The sequence below is a fragment of the Poecilia reticulata genome, chromosome 17, assembly GCF_904066995.2.
Source record: "Poecilia reticulata chromosome 17, P_reticulata-male-v2, whole genome shotgun sequence".
NCBI lineage: Eukaryota > Metazoa > Chordata > Actinopteri > Cyprinodontiformes > Poeciliidae > Poecilia > Poecilia reticulata.
This window is the reverse complement of record NC_088846.1, coordinates 13,992,484-14,020,250: the sequence shown is the minus strand read 5'-3', so window position 1 is coordinate 14,020,250 and position 27,767 is coordinate 13,992,484. Positions and strand designations below refer to the sequence as shown.

Genomic DNA, 27,767 nt, shown 5'->3' with positions numbered 1-27,767 from the left:
TTATTTAGATTGTATTGTCTAATTTAATTAAAATGCAACAGATGATACAATTCTTAAAATTTCATGTGGCTAACCTGAGACTAATTTGGGCTACAATCAAACAAATTCTAGACCTTTTACCATGAAAACTATATGTGTAAAATATATCTTAAAGCTGTTAAATTATTTTTTGACAATTTTTATTTATTGTAATGCCAACACTTATTTATATATATATTTTTGTTTAATATTTTTGAGTAGATTTTTTTTAATAGACAAAAGAACTGTCAATACTTTTAAAAATACAATAAAAAGCTATATTAAATGTTCTAAGCACTTGTTATGAAGTATATTGCATGTTTGATAAAAATGTAATGTTTGCAGTTTGAAAATATTAGATACTTGACGAAGAATATAAATAGACTTCTATCGCAAAATATATTTTCTTGGGGTATTAATTGTACTATTAATTGGTCCATTCCAGTGAAATTATGTTTATCTGTAATCTATGTAAATCCATTAATGACAAATACAAAACATGTCCAAACTGAAGGAAGTAAAACAAACAACACATGAAACATGAAATATGTTTTTACAAAATATGTATCTACATAATATTATTTGACAAATGTTTTGAATAACAATACACAAAACAATCTCACATTATAGATAAAATATTATATTTTTGGCTTGTCTACATTTCTGAAGCTGTACATTTCCACTATTTTTTACATTATTCCATTTATTGTTTTTTTAATAAACAGACCGGTTTAGTGACTTAACAGAATAACATGAAAAATACTTTAAAGTCTTTTTCAGTTCTGATATGCCACACAGCTTGTGCAATTTAACTGAGAATTTATAAGCTAAGTAAAATTAAAAATGAAAACGCTGCACTTACCCGCGCTGCACAAAGTTTCAAACCTTCCATTTTTCCATTCAGTCCTCTCTGGTGTACAACTAAATTCAATTATTGGGAATATAAATCGCCTAAAATACGGTTCAGCTGTTGCCGTAGAACTTTCTATTTGTCTATTTGCAATCTTCTGGGTAAAGCCATCAAAATGTACAAAAGTGAGAAGAACTCAAACAAAATCACAGTTGTTTGTTTGTTATCACTTTTAAGGATGTGTTTGTTTTTTAAGTAAATATTGAGACACATGTCACATTATTTCTGAAAAAAGATTTTAAAAAGGTGATTTATTCAAACCATATTTAAAAATTAATTTCATGGTCTAACGTTCACTGGTGCTCTGTGAAATCCTGGTGTTTTATCAGAAGCATAAACTTTTCAGTTCTTTTGTTTAATAAATCTTTATAAAATAAAGCTTCTATAGTATAGTTTTTTTTAATGGATGAAGAATCGTCAATTTTACAACATTATAAAAATACTTTTTACAGAATTGCAGGTTTCTAATTTTAGAAACTATCTATACATTTTTTAAGTCCCACAAACAAATGAAAATATTCCAAATGTAAAACTTCTGTATTTTTCACGTTGTTTATTATAAATAGAAATAGTGCTATGCTTTACACAAAACTTCTTACAACAACAACAAAACAAAAATCACACAATTGTAAATAAAAAAAAAATCATACAAAAGAAAGGGAATAATGAACTGTAAGTAAGACTTAAGCACAGTGGAGCCATTGTAGAAGAATTACTGTAAAAACAAAACAAAAAAACAATTGAGCAACATTTAATAAATAAGAAGGGCACCTACAAATTGACAAGATCCTGAAAACAACTAAAACATGCAAAGCGACAACAAAAATCAACAGTCAAGATGAATATTGTACTCACTGGTAGAGTCTTTTAATGTACTTTTTGGCAAAAGACTGTATGACTACAGTGACTTCTATCCATTGCTTGATAAGCTCCCCTGACTGATAAATGCACTCACCCAAAATTGTATACAACCAAACAAAAGAGATAGCTAATCGAGGATATAACTGGAGATCCTCGGTCTGTGTTCATTTACAGCACATGAGGTATGAATGTATTGCACTTTCTTTGGGTTGCACCAACACCACTCAGCTTCAGTTTGTGCGTTTTTGGTGGATTTCCAAACGCAGCCGCGTGTTTATGTCGAACTACACATGCATGAGTCTCGTCAATATACAGTAAGACTTTGTCATGAAGACATTCTGAGAGAAGTATTACAGCTGAGCACACTATCACCAACCTGTCTAACCTTCAACCACAAAAGACCACAGAGGCACCTGGGGCTGGAAAAGTCCACTTTACATCTTCGCCTTACCGTAGGATCCAAATACAAATTCAGTTCATACACAAAGCCCCACTCCCTATTTTTTTTCAGAAAAAAAAATAGAAAAAAGAACTGTTCTTGGTCCTTTCAGCTTGGCATGGTGGGCGTGAGGTTGCCTACAGTCTTTAATCATTACAGTGAAACTTTTTTGTTTCCATCGCTGCTACACAACCATCCAAAGTGTCTCTGCTTCTTTCTGAAGTCAAACCAAATAAACCCTTTCACCTCCCACGCTGCTGGTCTTGCTGTCCATAGGGCTGGTGAAGTTGGCAAAGGCAGTGGGTGGCGGCTCTCTCCGGGTAGGAATGCCAGCGTATCCATGTGAGCTTCCTGCATAGGCCGTGTCGGGGCTTCATATAATGAAAGGCACCTATTAAGAACAGAACGAAACAGAAGAAAAAAGCTTTTCAGCAATACATTTCTGTGTAATCAAAACGTTTAAATGTATATTACAGCAGGTGAGAATGAAACTTTTTCTCTGGTAAAAAGACCAGAAATCAATCCAGAAGTTAGCGGGGTTGACCAAGTTTCAGCCTGGATCTCTGGCACTGCTTTACTGATCAATAACAATTCCAAATCTGACCTCCGTAGGGACACATGGTTCTAATCCTCGGCTGCCAGGGGCTGTAATCGCCCCCCCACACACACCCCCCCCCACCCCTCCTTCACCCTCCTCCAGCTAAAGAGCCCTCTCACCATGCCTTCATACACACATACCTGTGCTCACGTACAGACGTGTACACATTTCACTAGAACAACCCCCGTACACCCCGCCCCCCACCGCCCAAAACATGTGGTTTTCTCCCAGGTCCCTGACTAAATTAATGACATCAAGATGTTGGCACTGACGGGCCGGTCAACATGTGGTGGTGTACCTCACATCAGGCCTCTAACACACACAATCCACCCCTCCCTCCTGTCAAACATACTTTGGGAATGTGGCTTCTTTTATTTGGGCAGCTATCCTTGTTACACAGAGGTCATTACATGGCTAGGTGAGCTGCTCTGTGGATTTGATGGGCAAGCTCATCACACAGGGTCATGAAAGAACAGTGAGTAAAAACGAGTGTACTGAGACAGCGACTGGGCCACCGTAATGATGATAATATAAACTGAAGTAACCCGGCCACTAGCGATCCCCCAAACCTCAATGTAATTCCAGTGCAGCACATGGAGATTTGAGACGCTCCCTAATCAGAGGGGGTCTTTGCAATTAACTGCGAGTTCGAAAATCCTGGCTAAATCAACAGCCAACAGATGGCATTGCAGAACGATGTGTCCTCGCAATAACAACCAGCGTGAATGAAATTGCTTCTTCAATAAAAACAAAGGTGCACTACCTTGCTCTGTCCGTACTGTCCGTACTGGTAGCTGGGGTGGTGGTCGACGGCGTAGGCTGGGGAGGTATAAGAAGGTGGGCAGTAAGACTGGGTACTTGGCAGGGTGGGCATGCTGCTCAGGCTTGGAAGGGCCTCCAAGCGCTGAGAGCCGTGACAGCTAGCAGCCATGGCCCCGTTAGGCTCGAGGCCTCCTGTGAGAGGGGAGAGGGCAAAGTCACTCTGGGACTGATGCGGCACTCCACTCGGGTTGAGCAAGCCCATCACCTACAAGGAGACACAGAGAGACCGAATCATTAGAACGCATGTCGATTTAACTGAGGTTTTCTATAGTGTTCACCATTACGTACAAACAATGCTGATGATTTATGTTCAGTTTCCACTCTTGAAAACTTTCATACCTTGGTGTGTTTTTCTTCACTGTTAGCATTAGCAGCTCTCTTCAGACATGTTCTCTTTATTCTTTCCTTTTTATGATGTAAAGCACTTTGAACTGCCTTGCTGCTGAAATGTGCTACGCCAGTGCAAATAAACTTGATTGACTTGATTAACTGATTCTGAAACTAACACCAGTTGCATCTTTTTTCCTCACCGATGTTCCGTCATGAAGTATATAAAAGAAGAGTTGCATACAGTGCCTTGCACAAAAAATATTCAAACCTATTGAACTTTTCAACATTTTGTCACATTACAACCCCAAACCTCACTGTATTTCATGTGACACATCAGCACAAATCATTTGTTTCCAGTACAAGTCCAGGTTTTCTACAAAGCACTCAGAAATATTGTGTGGCATGAAGACCAAGAAACCAACAGAAAGGTCAGGTGTTAGATTGTTCGGAAGTTAGTTTATAAAACATCACAAGTATCGAACATCAATTTGTGACAAAAAAAAAGAGTATTATGCAACTGCAAAATTAGTCAGACATAGCCATCCACCTAAACTGACAGCTTTCAAAAAGCAGAGTACTAGTTAGAGTCTGCAGAGCTGCCAGGGCAACTATTTGTTATGCACTCTGTAATTCTTCCTTTCATGGAAAGTAGCAAAAAGGATTTAAATAAACCCATAAATCCATAAAAAGCCAAGCTTAGACATTGCTACACATCATTAATATCTGTTCAAGTTAGATGTCACTAAAATTAAACTTTTAGCTAAAAAAGAAAAGCTGAAGTTTGTAACCAAGTTGCCAGAATACATCAACAGTTACACATGGTGGTGGCAGCATCATGCTGTGGGAATACTTTCTTTCAATTGAACTGATAAAGCTGGACTTTAGCAGCTCCAGAGAACCTTAGACTTGGGGTAAATGTTCACCTTTCAGCAGCACAATGGCATTCAATTTACAACCTGAGTTATAATGGAAAGAGTACGCAAATATTAAAATAGACTAGTTAGTCCAAACCTAAATCTAACTGAGAATCTGTGGCAAGACTTGAGAAGTGCTATTCACTCTGAATGAGATTCAACTATTTTGTAAATAATGATATTATATTGACTCTGTGGGGTTGAATAGAAATGCCTGATATGTTGCGATTGTATTTTTTTTCCTGAAATATCTTTAAACCATTTGTCATTTTCCTCAATAAAATGCACAAAAAAATGTTGTTGTGACTTGATAAAATGGGAATGAATACTTATGTCGCTGTGTATCATAAAATTTATGATTTTTTCTTTAAATCATAAAATTTAAAGAAAATAAAAAAGAACCACTCTAAATTTCTCCCAAAGCCGCCAAAAGAATTTAATAAACTGCATGAGGTGATATCTTGTAACCTGAACTTACAGAAAGTTCAGGTTACAAGGTTATGTTTGTGCGCAAACATAAAAAATAATCCTTGTATCACATTACTTTTTTTGCCTCTATCTTCAAAAATGACCATGTCCTCATAAAGGAGACCAAAGGCTACATGAGAAACAGAAGTAAGGTATGTTTTTATGTCAAAGCTACCTATATCTGGAGTCACACCTAAACAGCAAGCCTGTGTATGTGCACATGCCCGTGGGGGATGTTTTTTTTTTTTCCTTTTTTTTTCTTTTTTTTTTTTGTTCTGATGTCAGGTCTGCTGGGGTATCAGTGATCCATCGTGAACAGCTGCATAAGAGTTTGCGTGAGAAGCAAAGTTGTGAAAAAGTCCATGTTGGAGAAAACGCAGCAAAAGCCAAAACTAAAATCCAAGTGGCCTTTGCTGGACAGATGATAACGAATGATGAGAAAACACGAGCTTCCCCAACTCACTTCCAGTTGATCAAAAAATGTACATGTCCACATTGGCTTCAATGTATGTACTTCACAAGTAAAAATAAAACATAGAACACAATTTATCCAATATGACAGAAATATTAGACACACAATTTTTTTTTGGCCTGCTGATTAATAATCAATCTAACAAGGTTTCAAACTCATTTTCCAAACTTTGATACTTTTATTTTTGGACTGCGTAATGTCAGTTGATGTCTAAGATGATTTAAGGTACTAATTGTATCCTGTTGTGTGCATGCATGTGTCCAGAGTTTGAGCAACTGAAACAGCAGCAGTTCCCCGATGGTCTGTCTGTTTCCAGGTTGTTCCGGGGATTAGGTCCCAGGGGGTGCAAATCCTGCCTGCTTGCTTCCTTGGTGAGAAAGGATTGCTAAGGTATGCACCAGATCAGAGCTGCGACGCCAGAGATGGAGAAAGCCATCGCTCTGTCTGTTTGCTCAGTGTGCAGAGCTAACTGCTCAGATGAGAATATCTCCGATCTAAAGCAAATCGTCTCTAAAGCAGGACTGCGCGGTGCTGTGACCATATCTGGAGTTAGCGGAATCCGCTCATGTATACAGAATAATAGGCAGCTTTTAGAGACAAATCTGGAGTCCAGATAACACAAGAGATGTAATTTCTGCGAGGATTGGGCGTATAAATCCGTAAAGCTGAGGCGATCTCAGAAGAGACCGAAGTTGTAAACTTTTTTCCAAGTGCAAAGAGGTCCTTTGCTATCAATGTCAACGAACGTATTTCTCATTTCCTCTCTCTTATTAAGTTAAAATCTGAAAATTAATTAAATCATCATACCAAATAGAGAAAACCGATTTGCAATATACATTCAAACAGCTGCAATGAATACACGAATTAAAACAAATTAGCCAACAAAGTGATTCATTTGCATAAATTACACACTTTGTTACGAGTAGCTAGATTACTTCATTCCAATCAATTAGGACACTGGAACGCTACGTGATTGCATTCCCAGACTGAGAGAAACCTTAAAGGAGAGTGGTGCAATTTGACAGATGAGATTTCCATTTTATGTAAGCTGCCTGGAAAGGTTAATGCTGAAACCATGCGCAGAGACTGAGCACCTTTGGCCTTTTTGTTGGAGCCGATGTCACTCTTTGACCCTGTAAGTTATTTGAACACCTACTACCAGCACAGCCATTGACAGGGGAAGCATCCACCTTGCAGACCAGCTCTGCTTCGACAAAATCATTATCTGAGATGCAGTTTAAGAGTTTATTAAGACGGCCAGGTTACACGAATTTGCACCTGCATTTTGCTTTGTGTCATTTTAACCCTCAGTTTTCATTAAAAATAGGTAATATTTTACCAGTTTATGCGGTTAGACATTAAAGGGAAAAAATATATAACTGGAACTTACACATGAAAGCAGTTGATTATACTTTCAGCTTCAAAAGAGGCCTTCAGAGGCATCAATAACTAAAAGCAACAGACCTGCTTCCCATTTTTTTTCCCCCATTATTTTTATCTGTGCATAACAGGATATGGAGATCCTCTCTCATGGGAATTAGTACCCAACATGCAAAGCACAAGGGCTGGCCACCCTTTGTGCCAGCTAAAAGCTCGTTTTCCGCCTGTTAGTCCATCTCTTGGACTCACAGGGTGCCACTGATAGACACTGATGACTGTGTAATCAACCATAATTGTCTTTTCAGTTTTGATTTGTGTCATCGTCTGACATCCATACATCCTTCCCCGTGTCTGCTGCCTTCCCGCCTCTCCGGTGATGGACGTTTGCCACGTTTTAAATTCATCAAACTATTTGTCGAGATAAACAAAACAAAAAAATTGAACAGATACAGAGTTCCTCCTCCTGACAAGGATCTATCATTGTCGAGACAGTGACACCTCCTGCATAGGTCATGCAGAGAAGTAAGTGTTTGTGCGCTTTATTATTTTTACCATATGGTACACCTCATGAAGCCTTCCGTTTACTGACGTGCTAAATACGTGGCGACGTGTGAGAACTGCCAGATTGTGGAGAGCTTGCTCCACAGAAATACACTTAGAGGAGGATCCATCAACTATTATATCTTCCAGGTAAGAGCTCTGCCTTAAACAGAAAGCCACAAATCCCCACATCACGTTATAACTGTCACGCCACACAACTGGGTCTGATGAGATTGTGTGTTTTCAAAACATGCAGCTAGGATTTCGGAACCAAACGGGCATGAGTGACATGCGTATTCTAGTTGAGCTCTGTGTCAAAGTCCTCATGCAAATGGTAACAATGAATTCAAGGCTTTAAATACAGGAAACATTGTTGTGCACCATCATGAACAACATGCACCAGGTTCAGTGTACAGTGATCCCTCGTTTTTCGCGGGGGTTGCGTTCGGAAAATAACCCGCGATAAGTGAAATCCGCGAAGTAGTTACCTTTAGTTTTTACAATTATTATACAGCATAATTAAATACTCTACATTGAAACCAAAGAACAAAACCTGTGTTCAGGTCAGCGGGTGTGCGTGTTCATTAATCAGGGCCTTAATGAGATCCGGAGTCATGTCATTAAAGCAGTGGTCCCCAAACTACGGCCCGCGGGCCGTATCCGGCCTGCCTCCACATTTGGTCCGGCCCCCTGAACAATACCGGAGAGTATTCAGATTTGTTTTCATATACCGTATTTTCCGGACTATAAGCCGTCTATATGTGGATTTTTCTTCAACCACAAGGGGGCTCTTTAGCAAGAAGTGAATCATTGGAAGTCAAAATTGAAAATAAAAGAAGAAAGCGCCCCTTAAAACGGAATTAGGTTTTAATAGGGAATTGAAATTTGAGAATCTTGTTGATCAGTTAAATAGCATTGAGGGGAAAAAGAAGATTTTTTTTTTTTAAATAATACTGGGATCATTATGAGAATTTGAGGTATAGATATTAGGATCCAGTAGATGGCAGTAGTGCAACAATAATGGATGCAAGCTGCCGTTGAAATCTAAAGAAGAAGAACAAGCAGCAGAAGAAGAAGCAGAAGAAGGCGCCCATTTTCATTTAGCACATGCTAGTAGCAACACGAAGGATCAGCACTTTTACTGTTACCGTTCGGAAACTACCGTAATCAGTTCAGTTAAATCTAAACTTGGCAACTTTTTCTTTTTCAACCCTAATAAATGTGATTTTCAATTGACCTGTTATCACTCAGATTTTGGGTGTCCGCCCCCCTCTGCTGCTGCTGCATCGTTGTGGAAAACCTGGAGCGGCAGAGATATCTGCGGCTTAGATGTGTATGTTTACTGGTTTTAAAAAAAACAACTTTGGGGTTGTGGCTTATAGTCCAGTGCGGCTCATATTTCGGAAAATACGGACTATAATACTTCCTGGATTTTTTCTGTAAAGAACCCAGGGAGAGTTATTTGGTTATTATTTATTCCATTAATAGTGTTATTATTTATTGCCTGACTTTTGTTCTGTGAAGAACCCAGAGAGGGATATTTGATTGTGCTTTCTGGAAAACAATACATTTTTACATTTAGGCACTCCTACAATCGTCACACTTTTTCTGTTACAAACTGACTCAGGCCCCCACCAGAGAAGGGAAAAGTTATGTGGCCCTCACAGGAAAAAGTTTGGGGACCCCTGCCTTAAAGCATCTCCTCCAACTTGCCCCGCGAGATTCACAGCTGTATCTACGGCAGGGCGATGGATCTCGTCAACCGAGCCTCCAGTGGGGTTTTGCGCTGATTCGGGCCAGTTTTTTCCAGCAGGCATTCAAAGTTTCACTTTTCATCTCCTGAATAGCCAAGCTGTATTACTTATATTTAAATATCGTAATGTTATTGGCACACAGGTAGAGAAGAACAGCAGAGACTGTTCAGCCAATCAGGACGCAGAACACAATGCACTGTGAAAAAAAAAAACTGCACAAAAAAAAAAACCGCGAAGCAGCGAGACCGCGAAAGGTGAACCGCGTTATAGCGAGGGATCGCTGTATCCTCTAAAACTTTTGCTTTGCATGGTTGTTACGTAATCTTGTATTATCCCTCACTGTTGATAATGGTCACAGGTGCTAACCACCTCTTGATGCCACAGTCAGCGTCAAACTCCCACTATATGTTGGATTTTCCCTTTATTGCAAGCCATAAAGATCTTGTAACTAAAGAATGATCCAGAAGGGGCTTAAGACTTGACAGAGTTGCGGTTGAGGGCACGTTCACAGAGTCCAGCTCAGCATGAGACTCCAGCTGGAACATGGCAGACCAGAGGCCCCTGGAAAGGATCGTGAGAGGAGCTAAGAAGGATATTGTTGTGTCCCAACGCTTTGGTCAGGATCTACGATTCAAAGTCTCTACAGGTACAAGGCATTTAAATAATGCCATCAGGCAAACCATCAGACATGCAGCAAATTGTTAAAATGCTCAACTGGTGTTAAGATTGTCCCGTATATTCTGGTGCTTACTTTCTTTATGTTTTTTTTTTTAATTCAATAATTTTTTTTTTTTTTTACGTTCACACCAAAACATCCTAGAGAACTGCTACATTGTGTTTTGCCAAATAAATGACGTGACAAATTATTATGTTTCATTGAATTAGATTTGACGTCACTGACCTGTGGAGAGATGGCGTTGCTGATGCTGGGATTGACAGTGTTGCCGTGTCCTGTCGGGGCCACAAAGCTGTCCGAGTATCCTGAGAAGTTGTGTCTTCCAGAGGAAAGGCAGTATCCTGAGCCGCCGTCTTGGGAAACTGCAGATGAGCTGAGGGCGCTCTGGTGCACGGAGGTGGGCGGCAGAGGCTGAGGTCGATGGACTGTACTTGGCTGTTCAGAGGCTGATGAGAATAAAACAGGAAGTCATTATGCTGCTGGCGTTTTATTTATTCGTAGACTTGCACCACAGTTTAAGCATTAAGACGAATGTGTGTTTGACTAGGCCCACCTTGGGCTATAGAGGTTGGAGGGTAGGGACTGTCTGACAGCTGATAAGGCTGCAGGCCTGGCATGGCTGACGGAGGGAAACCACCTGGTATGAGGTGATTAAAAGCCATTAGCTGATTGGCTCCTGCTTGTTTCCTCCATCGAGCTCTTCTGTTGCTGAACCACACCTGAAAGGAAAATACAATTGAACATGAAAGAAATGTCTTGGTTAGAGAATTGTCACCAAAGTGGTAAGTATATATTTTTTTTCTTTTAAGTTTAGTGCCTTGAAAAAATATTCGCCATGAACTTTCAGTCTTGCAACAGTCAGTTACTTTGTTGTAATTGATTTGCATTTTATACGACAGACAAAGCAAATAGCGCCGAGTTGGAAAGTAAAAGGAAAAGGGATACGTGGTTTTCAACAAAAATTATAAATGGTTTTACAGACGTTTGTGTTCAGCCCCCTGTTAATCTGAAAAAATCAAGAGCAACCAACGGCTTTTAGAAGGCATCTAATTATTATTAGTATTATTAGTATTAGCAATCCACCAATGTGTAATTGAATAAAAATTGAGCTGATCTGTAAGGAACTTAGTGGTTTAGAGGACATTATTGAACAAACAACAGGAACGCAGCAGATGGGTCAGGAATTAAATTGTGGAGAAGTTTAAACCAGGGTTAGGTAATAAAATAATATTCTAAGCACTGATCCTGACATGACGCATTGTTTAACCAACCATCTAAAATTGTAGTGACAGGTAAGGAAATCCTTAATCAGAGAAGCAACCAAGACCCCACAGTAACTCTGTGAGAGATCCATTTGTCAGATGAAAGGATCTGTTGACAGGGGAACTATATTTGTCATGCAGTCTACAAATCTGGCCTTTGTGGAAGAGGGCCAAGAAAAAAATCTTCTGTGAATCTGTCTGCTTTGCCATAATGCATATATGGGAGACACAACACCCATGTGGAAGAAGGTGCTCTAGTCAGATGGTGCAAAAGTTAAACATTTTAGCCCAAAATATCACTTCGCACACTATCCTCACTATAAAACATGTTGGTGGCAGCATCAGGCTGTGGGGAGACTTTCCTTAAGTGGAAACCCAGAAGCTAGTGAAGGGTTTATTGGATTATGCATAAAGTTAAATGCATAAAAATAATAGAACCCTGTTAGAGGCTGCAAAAAATTTAAGGCTGCAGTGGAGGTTCATCATCCAGGAGACAACGAATCTGAAAATACAGCCAGAGCGACAACAGAACGATTAAGATCAAAGCATAAAACAATTGTTAGACTGGGCCAGTCAACGTTCAGTACTAAATTAGATGAGAAACTTAAAATTTGCTGTTACATAGATACTTTCTGAGCTTTAGTTACTTTGAAAAGAACAATAAAAATATGTCTCTAGATGCTCAGATATGGCAGAAACAAGCAAAAGTATTCACTCAAAAGGTTGAATAAACATACATGCCACACTTTACCAATTTTTATTAGTAAAAAAAATTTTACATAGAAAGTCTATCCATTTCCTTCCTGTTCACAATATTGCACTGTATTTTAGTCTATTATTTAAAAAAAAAAAATCACCTTTTTGTTTTTTAGTTGGAACAGTTAGAACTGTAACTTTACTTCATTCCGGGTCACTGAAAATGTATCTGTGCAAGAACTCTCTGTCCCTTTGCAGGGACCTACGCTGATAGCGATCTTAACATCTGTAGAGCGCAGTGAAACCACATCTTTGTGAGCTGCTTAACGTCACAGAGTTCATACATTGCCAGAGGGCTGTCATGGCTATTAAAACCCATATTGAGAAGCTATCTAAATTGAGAATCTATTTGCAGAATTTTTTTTTACATAGCCCCCTTTTGGCAAAATGTTGACAAAAATAGAAAGATGTCTTTGTAAATAAAGGCGGCGGTGAGTGTCTCCGTGTGGAGCAACAGGGGGGGGGGGTCGCTGGGGTGGTCCGGGGATGTTTTGGGGATGGAACATATGGCTAATAGTTGTAAAGAATGCATAGCAACATCCCAAAACAACTTAACACCCGCATGTCTCGGAGGGAGTGACAGATCGCCGCGCTGTCAAGATTTAGACTTGCATGCATGCTCGTGTTTCTAACCTGAACTCGAGCTTCTGTCAGTTTGGCCCTCTGAGCCAGCTCCTCTCGCGTGTAGATGTCTGGGTAGTGCGTACGTTCAAAGGCCCTCTCCAGTTCCTCCAGCTGCTCTGCTGTGAAGGTCGTCCGACTGCGGCGCTGCTTCCTCTTCAACGGCAGGCCCGGCTCGGAGTCCACGTCTGAAGCCTCGTCCGAGTGGCTCGCTGGGATAGAAAAAAAAAAAAAGACGTTTTCAATTAATTTATAATATCAACGACATGCACACACAGGCTAAGCCGTTACAGTTTAATAAAACACTTATTTCCATGCTGCTGACATCCTGGACATTAACGGTTTTGTGATCCTGAACTGCTCAACACAAAAGATAAATTGTCTAATGAAGAATTTCTGTCAGTTTGCAATATATAACCATATGTTGCTGATTTAGCAACACAGAGTTATAAGACAAACTTTATGAATTCTAAACTTTCTTTTTATTCAACAACAAGAGTTTGTTTTAGAGATCTTAAAATCAATGACAAATTTAAGACTGATATAGCATAGCATCAACAAATATAGTTAGTTTTTCTCTGAGTTTAAAAATATTTTTATTTTCCTTATTTACTGACTCTTTGTCAGTTGAAATAATACCATTTCACACTTGCAAAATATTAATTTTTTTCTCCTGTTAAATTAATTTACAGAAGTAGTGTTGCTTAAATTTTAACATTTTTTGTGTGTGTTTGATTTGCTGAAATAACATATTTGGGAGCATATCCTATTGTGATGTAAATAAATGATGTCTTCATATATTAAATGAAATAATTTCAAAGCTCGTAAACTGATTAAAAAATCTTAACAATGAGGAATATACAACATTTCTTTCTTTCAATTTGTCATACAGATTGCTCACTTGAACAATTCATCCTTCAGAACTGATGTTTCACAGATTTTCGGTTTCGAGTTTGACCGTGACTACTTCTACTGATGTAAATTTAATCGTTTCACACAGCATACCAGCTGCTCCACAGCACATCGCACAGAGCCACTCTAGATTGTGTCCTCCTGATTTCTTAAACTCCTCAGTGGTTCCCCGGGGGATCAAAAGCAAAAGCCCGCTTGAACATGGATTAAAGAGGACAAGATCCCTCTGGGGCATCAATCGCCTGGGACACTGTGTCTCTTCTAGTCTTAGCCATGCTGTGTGCTAGGCTGATGTTCAGCAGCACAGGAAAGGCAGCCCGTTGCAGGTGCTTCCTAATCTGCTCGCTCAGGTCAAGAGAAACTGACTGAGCTAACATGGGGAGGTGCGGAAGAGGAGGAGCAGTGAACTTTGGAAATGATATCAGAAATTGATGTTTCTGAATTTGTGTGGATTTTCACATTTATTAAAAAAATAAACTATAAAGCCCTAAAAATGATCAAGATAGCCTTTTTGTTGACCATCACCAGCAATCTTATCCTTCATTTTCTCCATCAAAAACATGCATCTGCCGACTCTGGATTGCTAGCGAGATTTTAACTCAGTGGATCCTGAGTTAAAATCCACTCCTAAGTCAATCTCAGTGAGAAAATCATCATGAGGGATCCCGCCACATTTTTGACACAATAAACTGTGAAGAAATAAAATGCTCAAAAGCAAAAAGACAGGTGAGTGCAAGAGAAAGTCTGGTCTGCCTCAGACTCTTTCTTATTCCTCTTAGGCTTTAATTAAAAAAGTGCCAAGTCAGACATTGAAGGGGGGCTGGGTGAGGAGGGACAGTGATCTCCCATTGGCTCTGGAGCCTCTGCAAAGAAGGCAGGAAGTCTTTGCACCGGTTGCCAGTGTGTGTCTGACCAGGCATTACACACAGATTTGGCCTCTGGGAATGCTGTTAGTCAAAGGCCTGCTGGCAAAAAAAAAAAACGGTCCTGACTCTGAGACAAGCTCATTATTAGATCTAAACCAGATTGAGGTGCCAGGCTAACACACACAGACTCAAGCAAGCTGCTTTATTTAGCCAATTTGATCATTTAGAAAATATACTTCCTTGCTGTTTAGTGAAGGAAAGCTTAGAAAACTTTGAAGGCAACAGTTATCCATTTGCTCTCTCTGCTTACTACAGGGTTACCCCCACAGCCCTTTTTACTTTTTACCATTTCCTCTTTTTCCCTTCCTGTTTTTATTTGTAACTCTAGAGACAACACTCCGTCTTTGACTCTTCCGTAATGGCAAATGACAGCGATGCTTTTGTCATCCTCTGCTTGCTCTTTTGTCTTTTTCTGTCTTCTTCTTCACCCACTTTTTTCCTTTATTTTTGGGGAGTGATGTAGCCAGGCCTTTGTATCCCAGTGGGGAAAAGCCTGTGGCAGGGCTCTATTGGACCGATTACCACGCTCCATCTGTAGGAGCCATCAGGGACGCCCGGGCCCTTATTCAGGGGCCTGTCACCTGCACAGCAGGGGATCTGGGGGGAGGTGGGGAGAAGGGTAACTTGGGGGCTGGAGTAGGGGAATGAGGAGTAGGAGGAGAAAAAAGGGGGCACAAAAGGGTCCAGAGAAGGGCCATTGGGGCTGTGGAGGGGCACAGCAGGGGAGCACCCCTATATTCCCTCCTTCCACGGCCCGAGGGGCACAAAGCTGGGGGATGGGAAGTCAAAGGGGTTGACATGGAGAGGAGAAGGAAAGCTGAAAGCACCTGAAGAAGATGCTGGGGTTGAGGGAGGAGGGTGCACAACGAATGAGAGGGGGAGGCAGTGATTGTTAAAAAAAAAAGAAAATAGGACCTGTCTTTTTTCACCTCAGCCATTCACATCACTCGTCTCTTCCTGGATTCACCCATTGCTATACATCCGCATCTAAGGCACTGTCAAACACTGTTCTAAGTCTGTCTTGGAATGATTTAAGCCAAGCTGATGCTGGAGCAGACTTGTTCCCACACATTCCACACAACAATGACAGGAGATAATACTGGCCATATAAAGGGAAAGTATCAGCGTTGTTACTTGAATTCCTCAATCAAATTCTATGCAACAGATAAAGCAACAAGGGGCCTGTCCCTGTCTGCACCCAGAGGAAATGTGTAAGATCCCACACAGCATAAGTGTCTTTGGACAGTCGACTTTCTCCGACACAGCAGCTAATACTTGGAGTACAGTAACCCAAAGAATAGGAATATTTCATTTTACATTGGCTGGTAACTAATCTCCATACATGGTTTAGCTCGTACCTCGCTTAAAGACGTTATTTGTCGGAATGTTGCAACTTAAACTCTGGATTAACGCAAGGCCCAATTTTAAGCTGCACTATTTTTATCTGTACATGTTGCCACTTATTAATGTAAAAGAAGTAACATTCATTTCCATCGCAACCCAGATAACACATAGTTGTTTATGTCACCTTATTGCCCGAGACCAGTCGATACATCTCTGACCATATTTTAGGTATTAATTCATTGATGGCGCATAGCTTTCGTCAGCTTGCTCAGTCAGTGAAAAGCTGAGGATTTTGGACAGACTTTCAAAGGCAGAAAGTTTCAGAGCAACTTCAAGTTCTGGCAGCGACCTCTTCATGTCAGGGGAAAATATTTGCTTTTATCACTCGTGCCCTCCTGTTTGGGTGTCATGGAAAAGGTCCTCTGTTAGTATCAGTGAGGGGTTCTTTTCCATATGTGACACTTATGTATATATAGGAAAACTACTGAAAATCTAATAGCAGTGGAGAGTGTTGATTATTTCAACAGCAAACTAAAAATCAACTTGCTTAGATGAATTTATAGTTGAAATTTAGTCATTTAGAATATATTGATATTTCATTTTTTTTATATGGGTTTTTCTAATTTTACCTTTGCACCACAATTTGTCCAATCTTTTTTGGTTATATTGCATTTACAATTATTTATACCTTTTTGATTGTTTTGTTCTTACATTTACATTTGATAGTTCAGAATTTTTCCTTATGTTTCTTCACTACATGATAATGTTTCCTCAATATACCATCTTCTGTAATTGCTCTTAAATTTGTTCATTTTTTGATACTTTGTTTGTTTATTTAGTTTGACCATTTATAGTGGGCTACACCTGTCTGTACGAAAAGCACTACAAATATAGTTTGAGTGACTGGTTGACTGAAATTTGTGATTAGTTGAATGTGTATCTTTCTCTTGAAATAAATAAAGCAAGAAAGACAAAGTTTGACTATGACAACTTATTAAAAAAAAGTCAATTCCTCCATGTGTAGACCTGCTCAGAAATTCAATAAGACACAAACATTAAGTTGTGTTAATTAACCAGCAAAAGAATATATATATTTAGGAAGTAGAACTGAGTTTAACAAGTGACTACAAAATGCTCCTTTCACTGTGAATAAAATTGTAAAAGGTTTCTTTGCTGAATTTTTTTTTCCAAAAACAGACAAAAATGATGTGAATCTGGTGAACTTCCAGTTTTATTAGCTTCACCGGTAGGATGAGTGCTTCTAAGATGCAAATAAAATTCCCCTCCTTTCCCCCTCCACCTCGAAAAAAAAAAAACCCAGAGAGGATTCCTGCCGTCAGGATAAAGGCTGACCTTGTTTACTGCTCAGGCTCATCTTGGCGGACATCCACCCGTCTCCCACCCTCTCTTACGCCTTAGGAGACACTAATACAAGTAGACATGCAAAGCTACGCAGAGCAACATCTTTGCTCATGTGTGCAGAGAAATTCCCATCCGTGGTTCAACAATGTAAATAAAAGAAATGGAAAGTGTGACAAAGCATAAGCAACGAAGAATCACATATGGAGAGAGAAACCAAAACATATGGGGCAGTTTATGGCCTTGTCTTAGTAGGGGCTGGCTGGCCCGTCCTCCTGGGGCTTTTAATAGAGAAGGTAATTGAGCTGGTGACATGTGTTCGCAACGCAAAACAAAGGACATAAGAGACAAATGAACTCGCTATTTGCCCAGGGAAGTAGATCTGGCCCTTTCAGGGCAGGGAGTGTGGTGCGAGTGGGCCACTGAATAAAATAGCTGCGTGCCACGCGGAGCCAAAGCGAGCAGATGCACTGGGTGAGGTGTGGCGGGTGAGGAGGGGGAAAGAATGGTAAACTGACAGCTTATGGACTCAGCTGGGGTTAACAGTTTAAGAGAAAAAATGGGAGTGAGTGGGCTGCTCACTTGACTTGCTAAAGAGCCCCTAGGAACCTGCAGCTGCCTGGGAAAGGGGGCGGGAGGGGGGTATAGAAATAAAAGGAGAGTGAGATGATGATGTGATGGACACAAAACAAAATTAAGCGAAAGAGCACAGGAGGTTGGCACTTAACGGACAAAGAAGGAGCTGGCGATATGAAGCTGAAGGATGTATCTCTGTCGAACACCACGGCAGTGACAAGAAGCCACGAATGGCACTGAGTGGCTATTATTTGCGCCCAGTGTGTGACGGTTATTATTCCGTTCCACTGCGGTGCAGTTAGGTGACAGTTTCACGGTGGCATTTCCACCCTCCATGTGGAGACAAAGCGACTTGCGAAGCCCACACTGGGCCGCGAGCTAAAAAGGCCCGTCCACTGCACGTTCCAGCTCGACGGAGACTAACTAGCAAAGACGACAACCAAACCAAAGCAGCTTGTTTCAAGAAAATAAGATTTTGTTTAAAAAAATAATAAAAATCTAGGTGTTTTAAGGTATTTAAAAGAGAAGCGCAAGAGCCATTGCTTTGAAATCCTTACACAAGTTTTTGAGCTCAGATCTTTTCTAAACATTATCCTAACCTCCAGTTCCTGGGGCCTGATAGTTGTAACAGTCAACTGACCCTAAGCTGGCCCCTGACCTTTTCACACAACTACACAGCACTGCAGGGAAAGCAGCCTCGCGCTGGCTCTTCAGACTAACTTCAAGAGCATTCAGAGAAAAAACGAAAGAAAAAAAAACATACTTTCACTTTAAACCCCATAAACTCAGAGTATCTGTTTATTTTCTTGTTCTTTTTTAAAAAATTATTTTCAAGTGGTGCAAACGCAGAGCTCCATCACACCAAACGTTGGGAAAAATGCCATCAATCAATCAGAAACAGGGTTCTGCTGGCACATCCATAATATGCAATGTCCAAGACGAAAGAGCTCCACAAAACCTGAGCCTAAACAAAGTTAAGTGATTGACAACACTGTCTGGCTTTACTCAATTAACCATCCCATTGTGCCCCTCTTTGCAAAGTCCCCATGCCCCCGACCCTTTTCTTCCTCACACCCCTTTATCCTCCCCATCACAGAGTTTTGCTTGGCTAATACTTGGAGGAAATAGAGAGCTCTTTTTTCTGTTGGGGCTCCTCTTCTTGACCTTCTATTGCTTGCTACTTCTCCTTTCAGTCACTTTGCAGTGTCTCTGGGGTTAGTTGGGGAGAATGCGAGGAGTACATCAGCGCCAAGGGGCCGGCTTGGGGCAGGACCCCAGCCCATTACTTCAAAGTTGGCCCGCATTCATTAATTGTCCTTTGAATTAATATTGGGGGGGATCACAATGTGGGCGCTAACAGAGAAAGAGGCTTTAATGAAGCATAGAGTCTGTATTCAGTTGCAGATCAGCCAGTGTGGATTTTTTCTTTCTTTCTGAAGAAAGAGAGACTTGAGAATCATGCCAACGCAGAAGAAGAAAGTTCTGACTACTTATATTTAGGAAGGCTGCCTCTTTGCCGTCCGTGCTTTTAGTATTTGTTCCCTTTCATGTTTTGTAGCCTCACATAACCTTAAATATGACGTGGCATATAATTGTGAAGTGGAAAAAAGTTATGTTTTTTCTGTTTTCAGCAAAGAGAAGTACAAAAGTGGAGAATGCACTTAGAAGCACTCATCCTACCGGTGAAGCTTCAACTTCTTTACTTTGAAAAATCCAGTGTGACATGACATGACAAAAAAAAAAATACCGTCCCCATGGTGACACACATTGTAGTGGCAGCATTATGCTGTGGATTGTTCTCCATCAACAGGGGCAGGGAAGCTGTACAGAGATGATAAGAAGACTGATGAAGCTAAACACACAAAAGTCCTTCAGAAAAATCTTCAACAGGCCGATAAAGACTCAAGGCCGGAAAAGATGTTTGCCTTCAAGCATGATAACAACACTAAACTTGTAACCAGAACTTTACTGAATGTTTTTTTCACCATATATTTGGGATATTTTGCAAAGAAGATTTGCCAAAACAAATGTCTAGATGGAAGAAAAATACCGTAAAACATGTTATAATGAGCTATAGTTACAGAAACAAGTGGTTTTACAAATTGATAATGCAAGTGAGCACAAACTTTTCTCCGTTGTCCTAATACCCACCTGTCTGGATTTCTGAACTACAGTTTGTTTTTCCCCAGCAGTCCAGCACAATAAACAAGCAATATAAACACTATTAATACAGGAAAAAGGACAATAAAGCCCTCATATAAATTTCTGCTCTATCCAGCCCTCAGAGGAAAAAGGAAATGTGGCTACAGCAGACATTCCTCTGGCTGCGTTTGGGCCTTCACTCACATAAACTTAAAAAAAAAAAAAAATCCACATATACCTCGATGATTACAGCTAAAGGATATTACCACGCTATACTTTCAAAACAACTTTGTGCTTTTTGAAGGCGTTTCATCTGGGTTTGTTTTTGGGGGTTTTTTTTTTACAGTGTTTAAGCCACAAACCTTTGAAGGTGGTATAGAGGTGGAAATCTTTTGTTTTCATATTTCTTCTCTCCTGATTTTTGAACTGAAAACGTACACATACAACAGCTCCAAAACTAGACATACGCTACGGCGCGGATATTAACTCTCCGGTCCTTCTCACTTTCAAACAATATCCCTCATCCTAAACCCATGCCAAGATCCCAGGGAGCCTATATAGACCCAGTTTATTTACACAAACAAAGTCCCACTCAGCTCCTGTGACAAAAGCAGCTAAATCTTTCATGTTTTGTCAGCACTTGATTCCTCCTGTCCCTCTGGCTATTTGCCTGCCCCGGCACAATGGAGGCAGGAGAATGGCAGCAGATTGTTGGAATGCACCTCAATGAGACCAATTATTACATGTTGACTGCGTTCACCATGGCACATTTGAAAGAACTGGGCTCATTCACTCTGGCTCTGCAGGACTCCCTTTTAAAGAAAAGTTATCCCTTTGACTGTTTGTATTTCTGAGCTTTCTTTTTTCTTTTTTTCCCCCCTCCTTCTTCTTTCTGTCTTTCGCCCTCTCTCCCTCCCTCCTGTCCATCCTGTCATAAAAGATCCTGCAAGACTGGCTGTCTTTCATGACTTTGGTTACTTTAATTAGTTAAATGAGGCTAAAGGCTAATGTGCTAACACTAATAAATAGAGGATGCCGTCAATTAAATCAAGAACACAAGCAGGAGGAACAGCGATTTTGACACTGATTCATAATTAGAGAATAAAACGAAATTGAACACATTCTTCATGAAACCTATAAACAGAAAGTAAGTCCTTAAATTCTGAGAAGGAATATTTGTTAATTCATTGTGCAAACATAAAAAAAATAAATAATAATTGTTCACGTTACTGCAACAACAATGCTCCTGCAATTTGCTAAACTTTCTGATGCCACAGTGTACTTTGTCCCACAAACCTCAGCTCTCCTTTTCCCAGACAAATAAATCTAAATGAGTCAGCTTTGATCTTAGCACTTAATGGAAGGCCAACAATAGTAGTAGAGGAGAAAAGGGGCAGAGAGCAACAGGCCTCTCCCCACCACAACAATGGCCTCTGCAAACACCTACTTAATCAATATTTGGCCAGAAGACCCTCTCTCGGTCCCCAATCACCCTTTTCACATTCTAATGAAGTGCTATAAAAGAGAAAAAACAACTACTGCTTTCCTCAAAGAGACACAACAATAAAATACGGCTGATCTGGATTAGAGAAAGTGCTTGCATTTAGGATGTTGCCGAGTAATTTTAGTTTTCCTTTAAAAAGAAAAAAAAAGATTAAATACACAAAAAAAGTACACAACTAAACTTTTTTTTTACTGACATAAAGCTCAATGCTCATAGACTAAAACTAGACATTCTAACTCTGATTACTCTATTTTCATTCAGAATAATCAACTCGAGTTTTTAACCAAGTCAGTGGGTTTGTCCCGCCACGGCTACGGGCTATAGAAGGGGTGGGAAGTGTCCCCGCACTAAATGTGGGCGCCCAGGGCCAAAAGGAAAAAGGGGCGGACTTCAGTCTGAGATGAAAGTGCAGAGAAATAAAAAGGTTTGGATTTAATCTAGTGAGGAGAACAGTTTCCCTGTGCTCGCTTGTTGGAGGCGTCAAGGGTACTGCACGAAAACAAAACACACACACACAAAAATGAAGAAAAAAAAAATAGAAAGCTACATAAAAACGATTAAGTCAGTCAATATGGTTGTGGTCTATACTCTGCGTGTTCCCCCTTCATAGTTATGGTCAAACTAAATTTACTTTGATTACTTTAATGTATTTAAAGTGGAAATGTGTGCAAAGTAACATCGTCTCAAGCAAAAGTTCATTAATAATTAACTATATTGCACGTTTTATGTCCGTGTTTCCCTTTTAACAAACCTGCTGAGTCTCCAACAGGTTATAAATCAACAGGTGTTTGTCTAAAGGACTGGCTTCTTTAAAAAAAAACTTTAAAAAAACTGTTAACAGTGACAGAAGGCTCAAAAGTGGCATTTCTTTGTGCAATCATGGCTCCCTGAATAATTCATCGCTCATTGCGAGTTCATAATGTCTCCTCTCACCCCCTTTTTGTCAGTGTATCTTTTTTTCACTCTCTCTCTTTTCTCTCCTCATTATTAAAAAAAAAAAAAAGAAGCTCTGGCATTTTTTGTGTGTTTTGTTTTGTTTTGTACGACACTGGGCTGCTTGCTGGACTTTGGCTTTTGTGCGCGTCAGACTGAGGTGTGAGACTCAATGGGCTCTCCGCGCTTTGTTCAATGAAGTTCATCCTTAAGTGTCCGATTAAGTGAAAAAAAACTAACTTTCTCAGGCTTGGAAGCTAAACAAATGTTTGATTTTTTTTAAAGCTCGTCTGAAAAGTTTTTTTTCTTCTTCTTTTTGAGGTCAGTGTATGCGTAAACTGCTTCAAACTTTAAACGTTACACTTTTAAATAGTCTAAAAAAACTATAAACAGGTAGAAAATTATTATTATTATTATTATTATTATTATTATTATTATTATTATTATTATTATTATTATTATTGTTGTTGTTGTTGTTGTTGAAACCTGATTTCCACAGTCTTCTGTTTTGCTTTCAGTGGTTTGGATGATTACAGTGTAAAATGTCGGACTTACATCTGTCTCCCAGGATGCCATCGATGCTGTGTTTTGTCCGGGGCTCGCTCTCCTCCAGCGTCCTCTTCACCATCTCATCGTCCTCCTCCTCGTCCTCACCAACTCCGCCAAACTTTGAGCGCATGATGCGGCTGATGGCGCTCACTGAGAAACAGAGACCAAATCAATACTGCCCAATAAATTCAAACAAAGTGTCAGCTTTTTTTCTTTCTTAAATGTATTTTGTGGTTAATAAACTATTAGGTCTATACCCGAGGGGACATTGTTCCTGTCGCAGATTCCATCTTTCAGTAGTTTGTCCCTGATTTCCCAGCTGAACATGCCGGGACTCTCTCTCTTGTACTCCTCGATCTTCTTGTCCACTTCTGGGGAGGCACTTTGCTTCGTAGAGACAACCAAGGCAAGTCATGTTAATTAAATAAAGCGCTACGGCTTGGAAGAAAACACAAAAGTCACAAAATGCAAGAAATGTACAGCATCAGTTTAGAAATATCCACAGAACTTGACGCCCCATGAATATGTGTATGGTTGTTAAAAATATCAAAAGGACAGCAGATCACGTTTACCTTGTCCGTGTTCTAAGCAAATTACATGAAGCAGATATAAATATAAACTTTTTAGCCTTGACCTCTCGGTAGATCTATATTTTACTTTTACTTTGAGAGAGAACAAAACTAAAGTTTTAAACAGACTTTGCTGTTACATATTTTGACAACACCAAAGATCAATCTGTTTTATATAACATGTTTTTTTGGGGGAAAAAAATATTTAAAAAGAGGACATGATAAAAAACGAATTGCTAAACTTCTTTTTTGAACTTCATGGAAAAGCTGCAGCGACTGCGCTTAACTCTTTCTGAACATCTCAGAAAGTTGAGAGAGCTCAGGAGCATGGAAACTAAATTCTTATATGAACACGTTCTTTCCATTGGATATAAAACACAGCTGTACGATCATCTGCGCCATACCTTTGGTTTGCTGCCTCCGATTGCTCCCGGCCTGATCGAGCCCGTCTCCTGGTACCGGCAGAGAATTTTGGAGACGCAACCGTGGGACACCCTCAGCTGCCGGGAAATGACGCACGGCCGGACTCCGTGGTGGGCCATCTCTACGATTTTGTGGCGGATGTGGTTGGGGAGAGGTCTGCCGTTAATGAAGACTCCTCCGAGCTGGTTGACGCGACCCTGTCCTAACGGAGTGGAAACTGGACAGGGAGCGCTTTTATTCAGCCGGGTACTGTCTGTTTCCAAATAACGCATAATTTATCATCCAACATTGCAGGAGGTAATTTCAAAATGGTATTTGTTAATGTTTTAAAACTTGCAAGACTGCATACTTAAAATGTAAAAAAAAAAAACAAAAAAAAAAAAACTTGACATCTACTTAGAAAAAGTGTTATTAATTTCTGTCTTACTAAGGAAAGTGTACTTGCATCACAGGATTTTGAAAACAGACATACTCTAAATAAAATTAGTTGTAAATTGCGTAATAAATGTATGTTAAATTTTGACATTTTTACTTTTTCTCCAAAATGTGCCGCTGTTCATTTTTTGAATTTTTTGGCTCACAAAATTTTTATTATTTTTTTTATTTTTTTATCTAACATAGTAATTTTTCAAGAGTAAATATTTCAACAAATCGAGTTTAACAAAGTTTGCCAAAGTTTCTGCTTTTTTTTTTTTGTTTTTTTTTTTGTCATGTCCACCCGCAACTGGTGGTGGCTTCTTACCTTCTAACGAATATCCTCCACGCGGGTAGTTCTGGTGAGGAGTCGGTCTCATCATTCTCGGTAAACCTCCTGCCAGCGCCGTCATATTCCCTCCGATCTCTGTCACCTGGATAAGCTGTCTGCGATGCGCCTTTCTTTTTTTTCTTTTTTTTTTTTAATCCAGTAATTAACCTTTTGTCAGTTTTGTTTCATTTACGCTTTGCCGTCGTCTGGATTCCTGAGTAACAGGTTGCCACAGTTTGGGGAAGAAAAGTGAACCCTGGCCGAAAAGAAGTCGCCTGATGTTCTCAAAATGGGGGAGAGTTTGGAACCGACGCTCCCGGTTTTCGGACGGGCTCCTCGGAGGATAAGAAAGATGCTCTGAGAGGATGGATGACGGTCAAAGATTTTTTTATCTGTGGACGCTATCCCTCTCTGACTCCCAGCTGGGCGCAACGATTGGTTCGGGACCCGGACATTAGGAAGTAGGAGGAGCTCTGTGATTGGACAGAAGAGGCTGAAGTTGTGGTTGAATTGACCTCATGAGGTCAACTTGTCACGGGAGTCTCTGCTTTAAAGTTTTCACAATCAGTAAATGTTTTCAATAAAGCAAACATGTTTATATCGGTGAGCTTCCAGCCACCGACCGGTGGAGGATGCCCCATGCCTCCAACCCCATGCCTGGACACTTAACTCAGGTGGTGAGTGAAACATTCAGCTGACAAATGGGACACTCCATTCCAAAGCAGAAACATCCTTAGTTCTCAACTCTGTTATGCAAACATATGCGCATTAGTGTCTTTCTACACATGTTAACCGGTTAGCAATCCTGCAGTAAACATTAGTTGTATGCTTGTTAAAGGAACAAGAAAAATATAATCCCAGAAGTACCTTAAAGGGAAAAAAATACATCTACTTTGCTCATTTTAAAATGTATATAGATTTCCGCAGCTGTTTTACCAGTATGCTGACACAAAACGTGCGATACGGTATTTTTTGAGTTTTAAACAAAGATGTAGTTTTCAAAAACATCTCGTATATCCTGATTAGTGATAGAGCTGCACTTACGTCTAAATGTTATGTTTCCTTTTCCAAATACACAAAAAAGTGACAATCTTCCAAAATACTAGACATAAAATAACCATTAGTCTATACTTGTAGAATGTCTAAGCCAAAATGCTTAAAACTTTGTAAATTAATTAATTTATTAAATTATGTATTTATTTGTTTATTTACACATTTTTTGTGGAAAAACACCTGAATACACAAAACAAGCGATTACACATCGTTATTATTGTAATATACGGTATGCTGTGACGTAATTTAAGTCGAGAAATATGACAGATTTTTTTTTAGAACGGAAGAACTGAAAAAGTTCTGAACAAAACGCATCATTATGCATCAATAGATAGATAGATAGATAGATAGATAGATAGATAGATAGATAGATAGATAGATAGATAGATAGATAGATAGATAGATAGATAGATAGATAGATAGATAGATAGATAGATAGATAGATAGATAGATAGATAGATAGATAGATAGATAGATAGATTTTCATTTAAATCAACTTGTGCATAAATTTTCAATTAGCTATTTAATTGCAGTGGATTCACCTGCAAAATGAGATTCGTCGGTTGAGGGTTTTGCACAGGAAAACCACAGCTCGGAGTGACTTTTTTTTTTTTTAAATCAAATACCTACAACAAGAGCATATTCATAACAACACCGAAGAGTCAAATTGAGCTCCGAAAACAACGACAATCAAACTGTATTCGTTGTCCAAAGGAAACCACCTGATGAGCGCAAACTAAAGCTTCCACAATGGAGGTGATTGCAGAAGTACAAGGTGCGGACACCGCTGAGTTTAAGCGTGGAGAAGAGGATCGGCTCTCCTCCACGAGTTCCACCTCAGCCCACGTCAGTAAAGCTCCGCGTGGTCTCTCGCAGCGGTCGCGCTGATTTAACAAAGGGCGCTGCAGCAAAGCCGCGGTTGGCCCTCACGGCCGTGGAACACATCCGTGCAAAATGTCGCACTGCTGACACACTGGACCACATGAGGGATCACTTGACTTTTCTGAAGCTCGTAGAGATGTGATAATTGCAATAATTAGGCGTGTTTAATAGACCGACGCTTCTCTTTTCTTTTTTTTTTTTTCGTTTTTTTGTCCCTCAAGGAAAAGCTTTGTCCAATTTTTGCATTCCCTTGCTCTGCGTCCCAGGAATGGCTTGATCATTTTGTGTCCAGAATAAACAAGCACAACTTATATACCTTACAATGTTCGACAGAACACGCTTGTTACAATCAGAGTTTTCCCTTCAAACAGGCCAACAAACACATCAAGGTTTGTGTTTGTTGGCCCTGTTTGTTGAAGATGTAAAGTAAAATAAGTCAACATCAACGTGCTCTTTTTGTGCCACAGAGGTTTTAAAATGGTATTTTAATCCATATTCTCTCTCATTGCACTTTAACTCCCAAGACACTGGGCAGTAAAAAATGATGGCGTGGACACAAAAAAAAAAAAGACGTGGAAACATTATACCTCTATAAAAGCAAGAATGGGGGCCATAGAGAGTTATCATAGTAAAGTTTGACTATCATGAAAAGGATATCGGATCTACCGTGCCAAATCAATTAGAGGGGGGAGCTGGGTCAGAAATGTGCAGCGCCAGTGGACAAGCTACGTCAGAAACAAGCCAAAAAAAAAATGCTTCTGAGGAGAAATAGCATGTTGCTGTATGTACAACTCAGGGATCCAGATGCTATATTTCTAAATCAATCAAATCAATAACGGACAGTATTTCTCCATGCCTCCGTTAAATGAAATGTTACCTTATTTTTTTCTGAGTCAGTCAATGGAAAAGTTTGTATCTGTTGGCTATACTCCTAACTTTGCATTTTCTCATCAGATTTACAAGACTGGATAACATCAAAATCTAAAAAAGGAAAAAAAAAACAAACAAAGCATTTTTGAAAAAAGCCAA

General features: G+C 39.7%; 1 protein-coding gene across 1 annotated transcript; it reads right to left on the bottom strand.

Moving 5' to 3' along the window:
* Positions 1 to 1,468: 1,468 nt before the first annotated feature.
* Positions 1,469 to 25,421, bottom strand: pax3a (paired box 3a). The gene is made up of 9 exons (XM_081597892.1): positions 24,801 to 25,421; positions 24,040 to 24,275; positions 23,324 to 23,453; positions 23,073 to 23,216; positions 12,834 to 13,033; positions 10,736 to 10,901; positions 10,408 to 10,628; positions 3,590 to 3,853; positions 1,469 to 2,619 (listed from the first exon to the last, which is right to left on the bottom strand). The coding sequence occupies exons 1-9, from the start codon at positions 24,883 to 24,885 to the stop codon at positions 2,602 to 2,604; spliced, it is 1,464 nt and encodes a 487-aa protein (XP_081454018.1). The 5' UTR covers positions 24,886 to 25,421; the 3' UTR covers positions 1,469 to 2,601.
* Positions 25,422 to 27,767: the final 2,346 nt, after the last annotated feature.

Excerpts from the sequence above, each read along its gene's own strand:
- pax3a (XM_081597892.1), bottom strand. The coding sequence starts at position 24,885 with ATGACGGCGCTGGCAGGAGGTTTACCGAGAATGATGAGACCGACTCCT. Across the intron at positions 24,276-24,800 it reads TGGAGGATATTCGTTAGAAG|TTTCCACTCCGTTAGGACAG; the intron begins GTAAGAAGCCAC and ends CTCCCTGTCCAG. Across the intron at positions 23,217-23,323 it reads CAGGAACAATGTCCCCTCGG|TGAGCGCCATCAGCCGCATC; the intron begins GTATAGACCTAA and ends TCTGTTTCTCAG.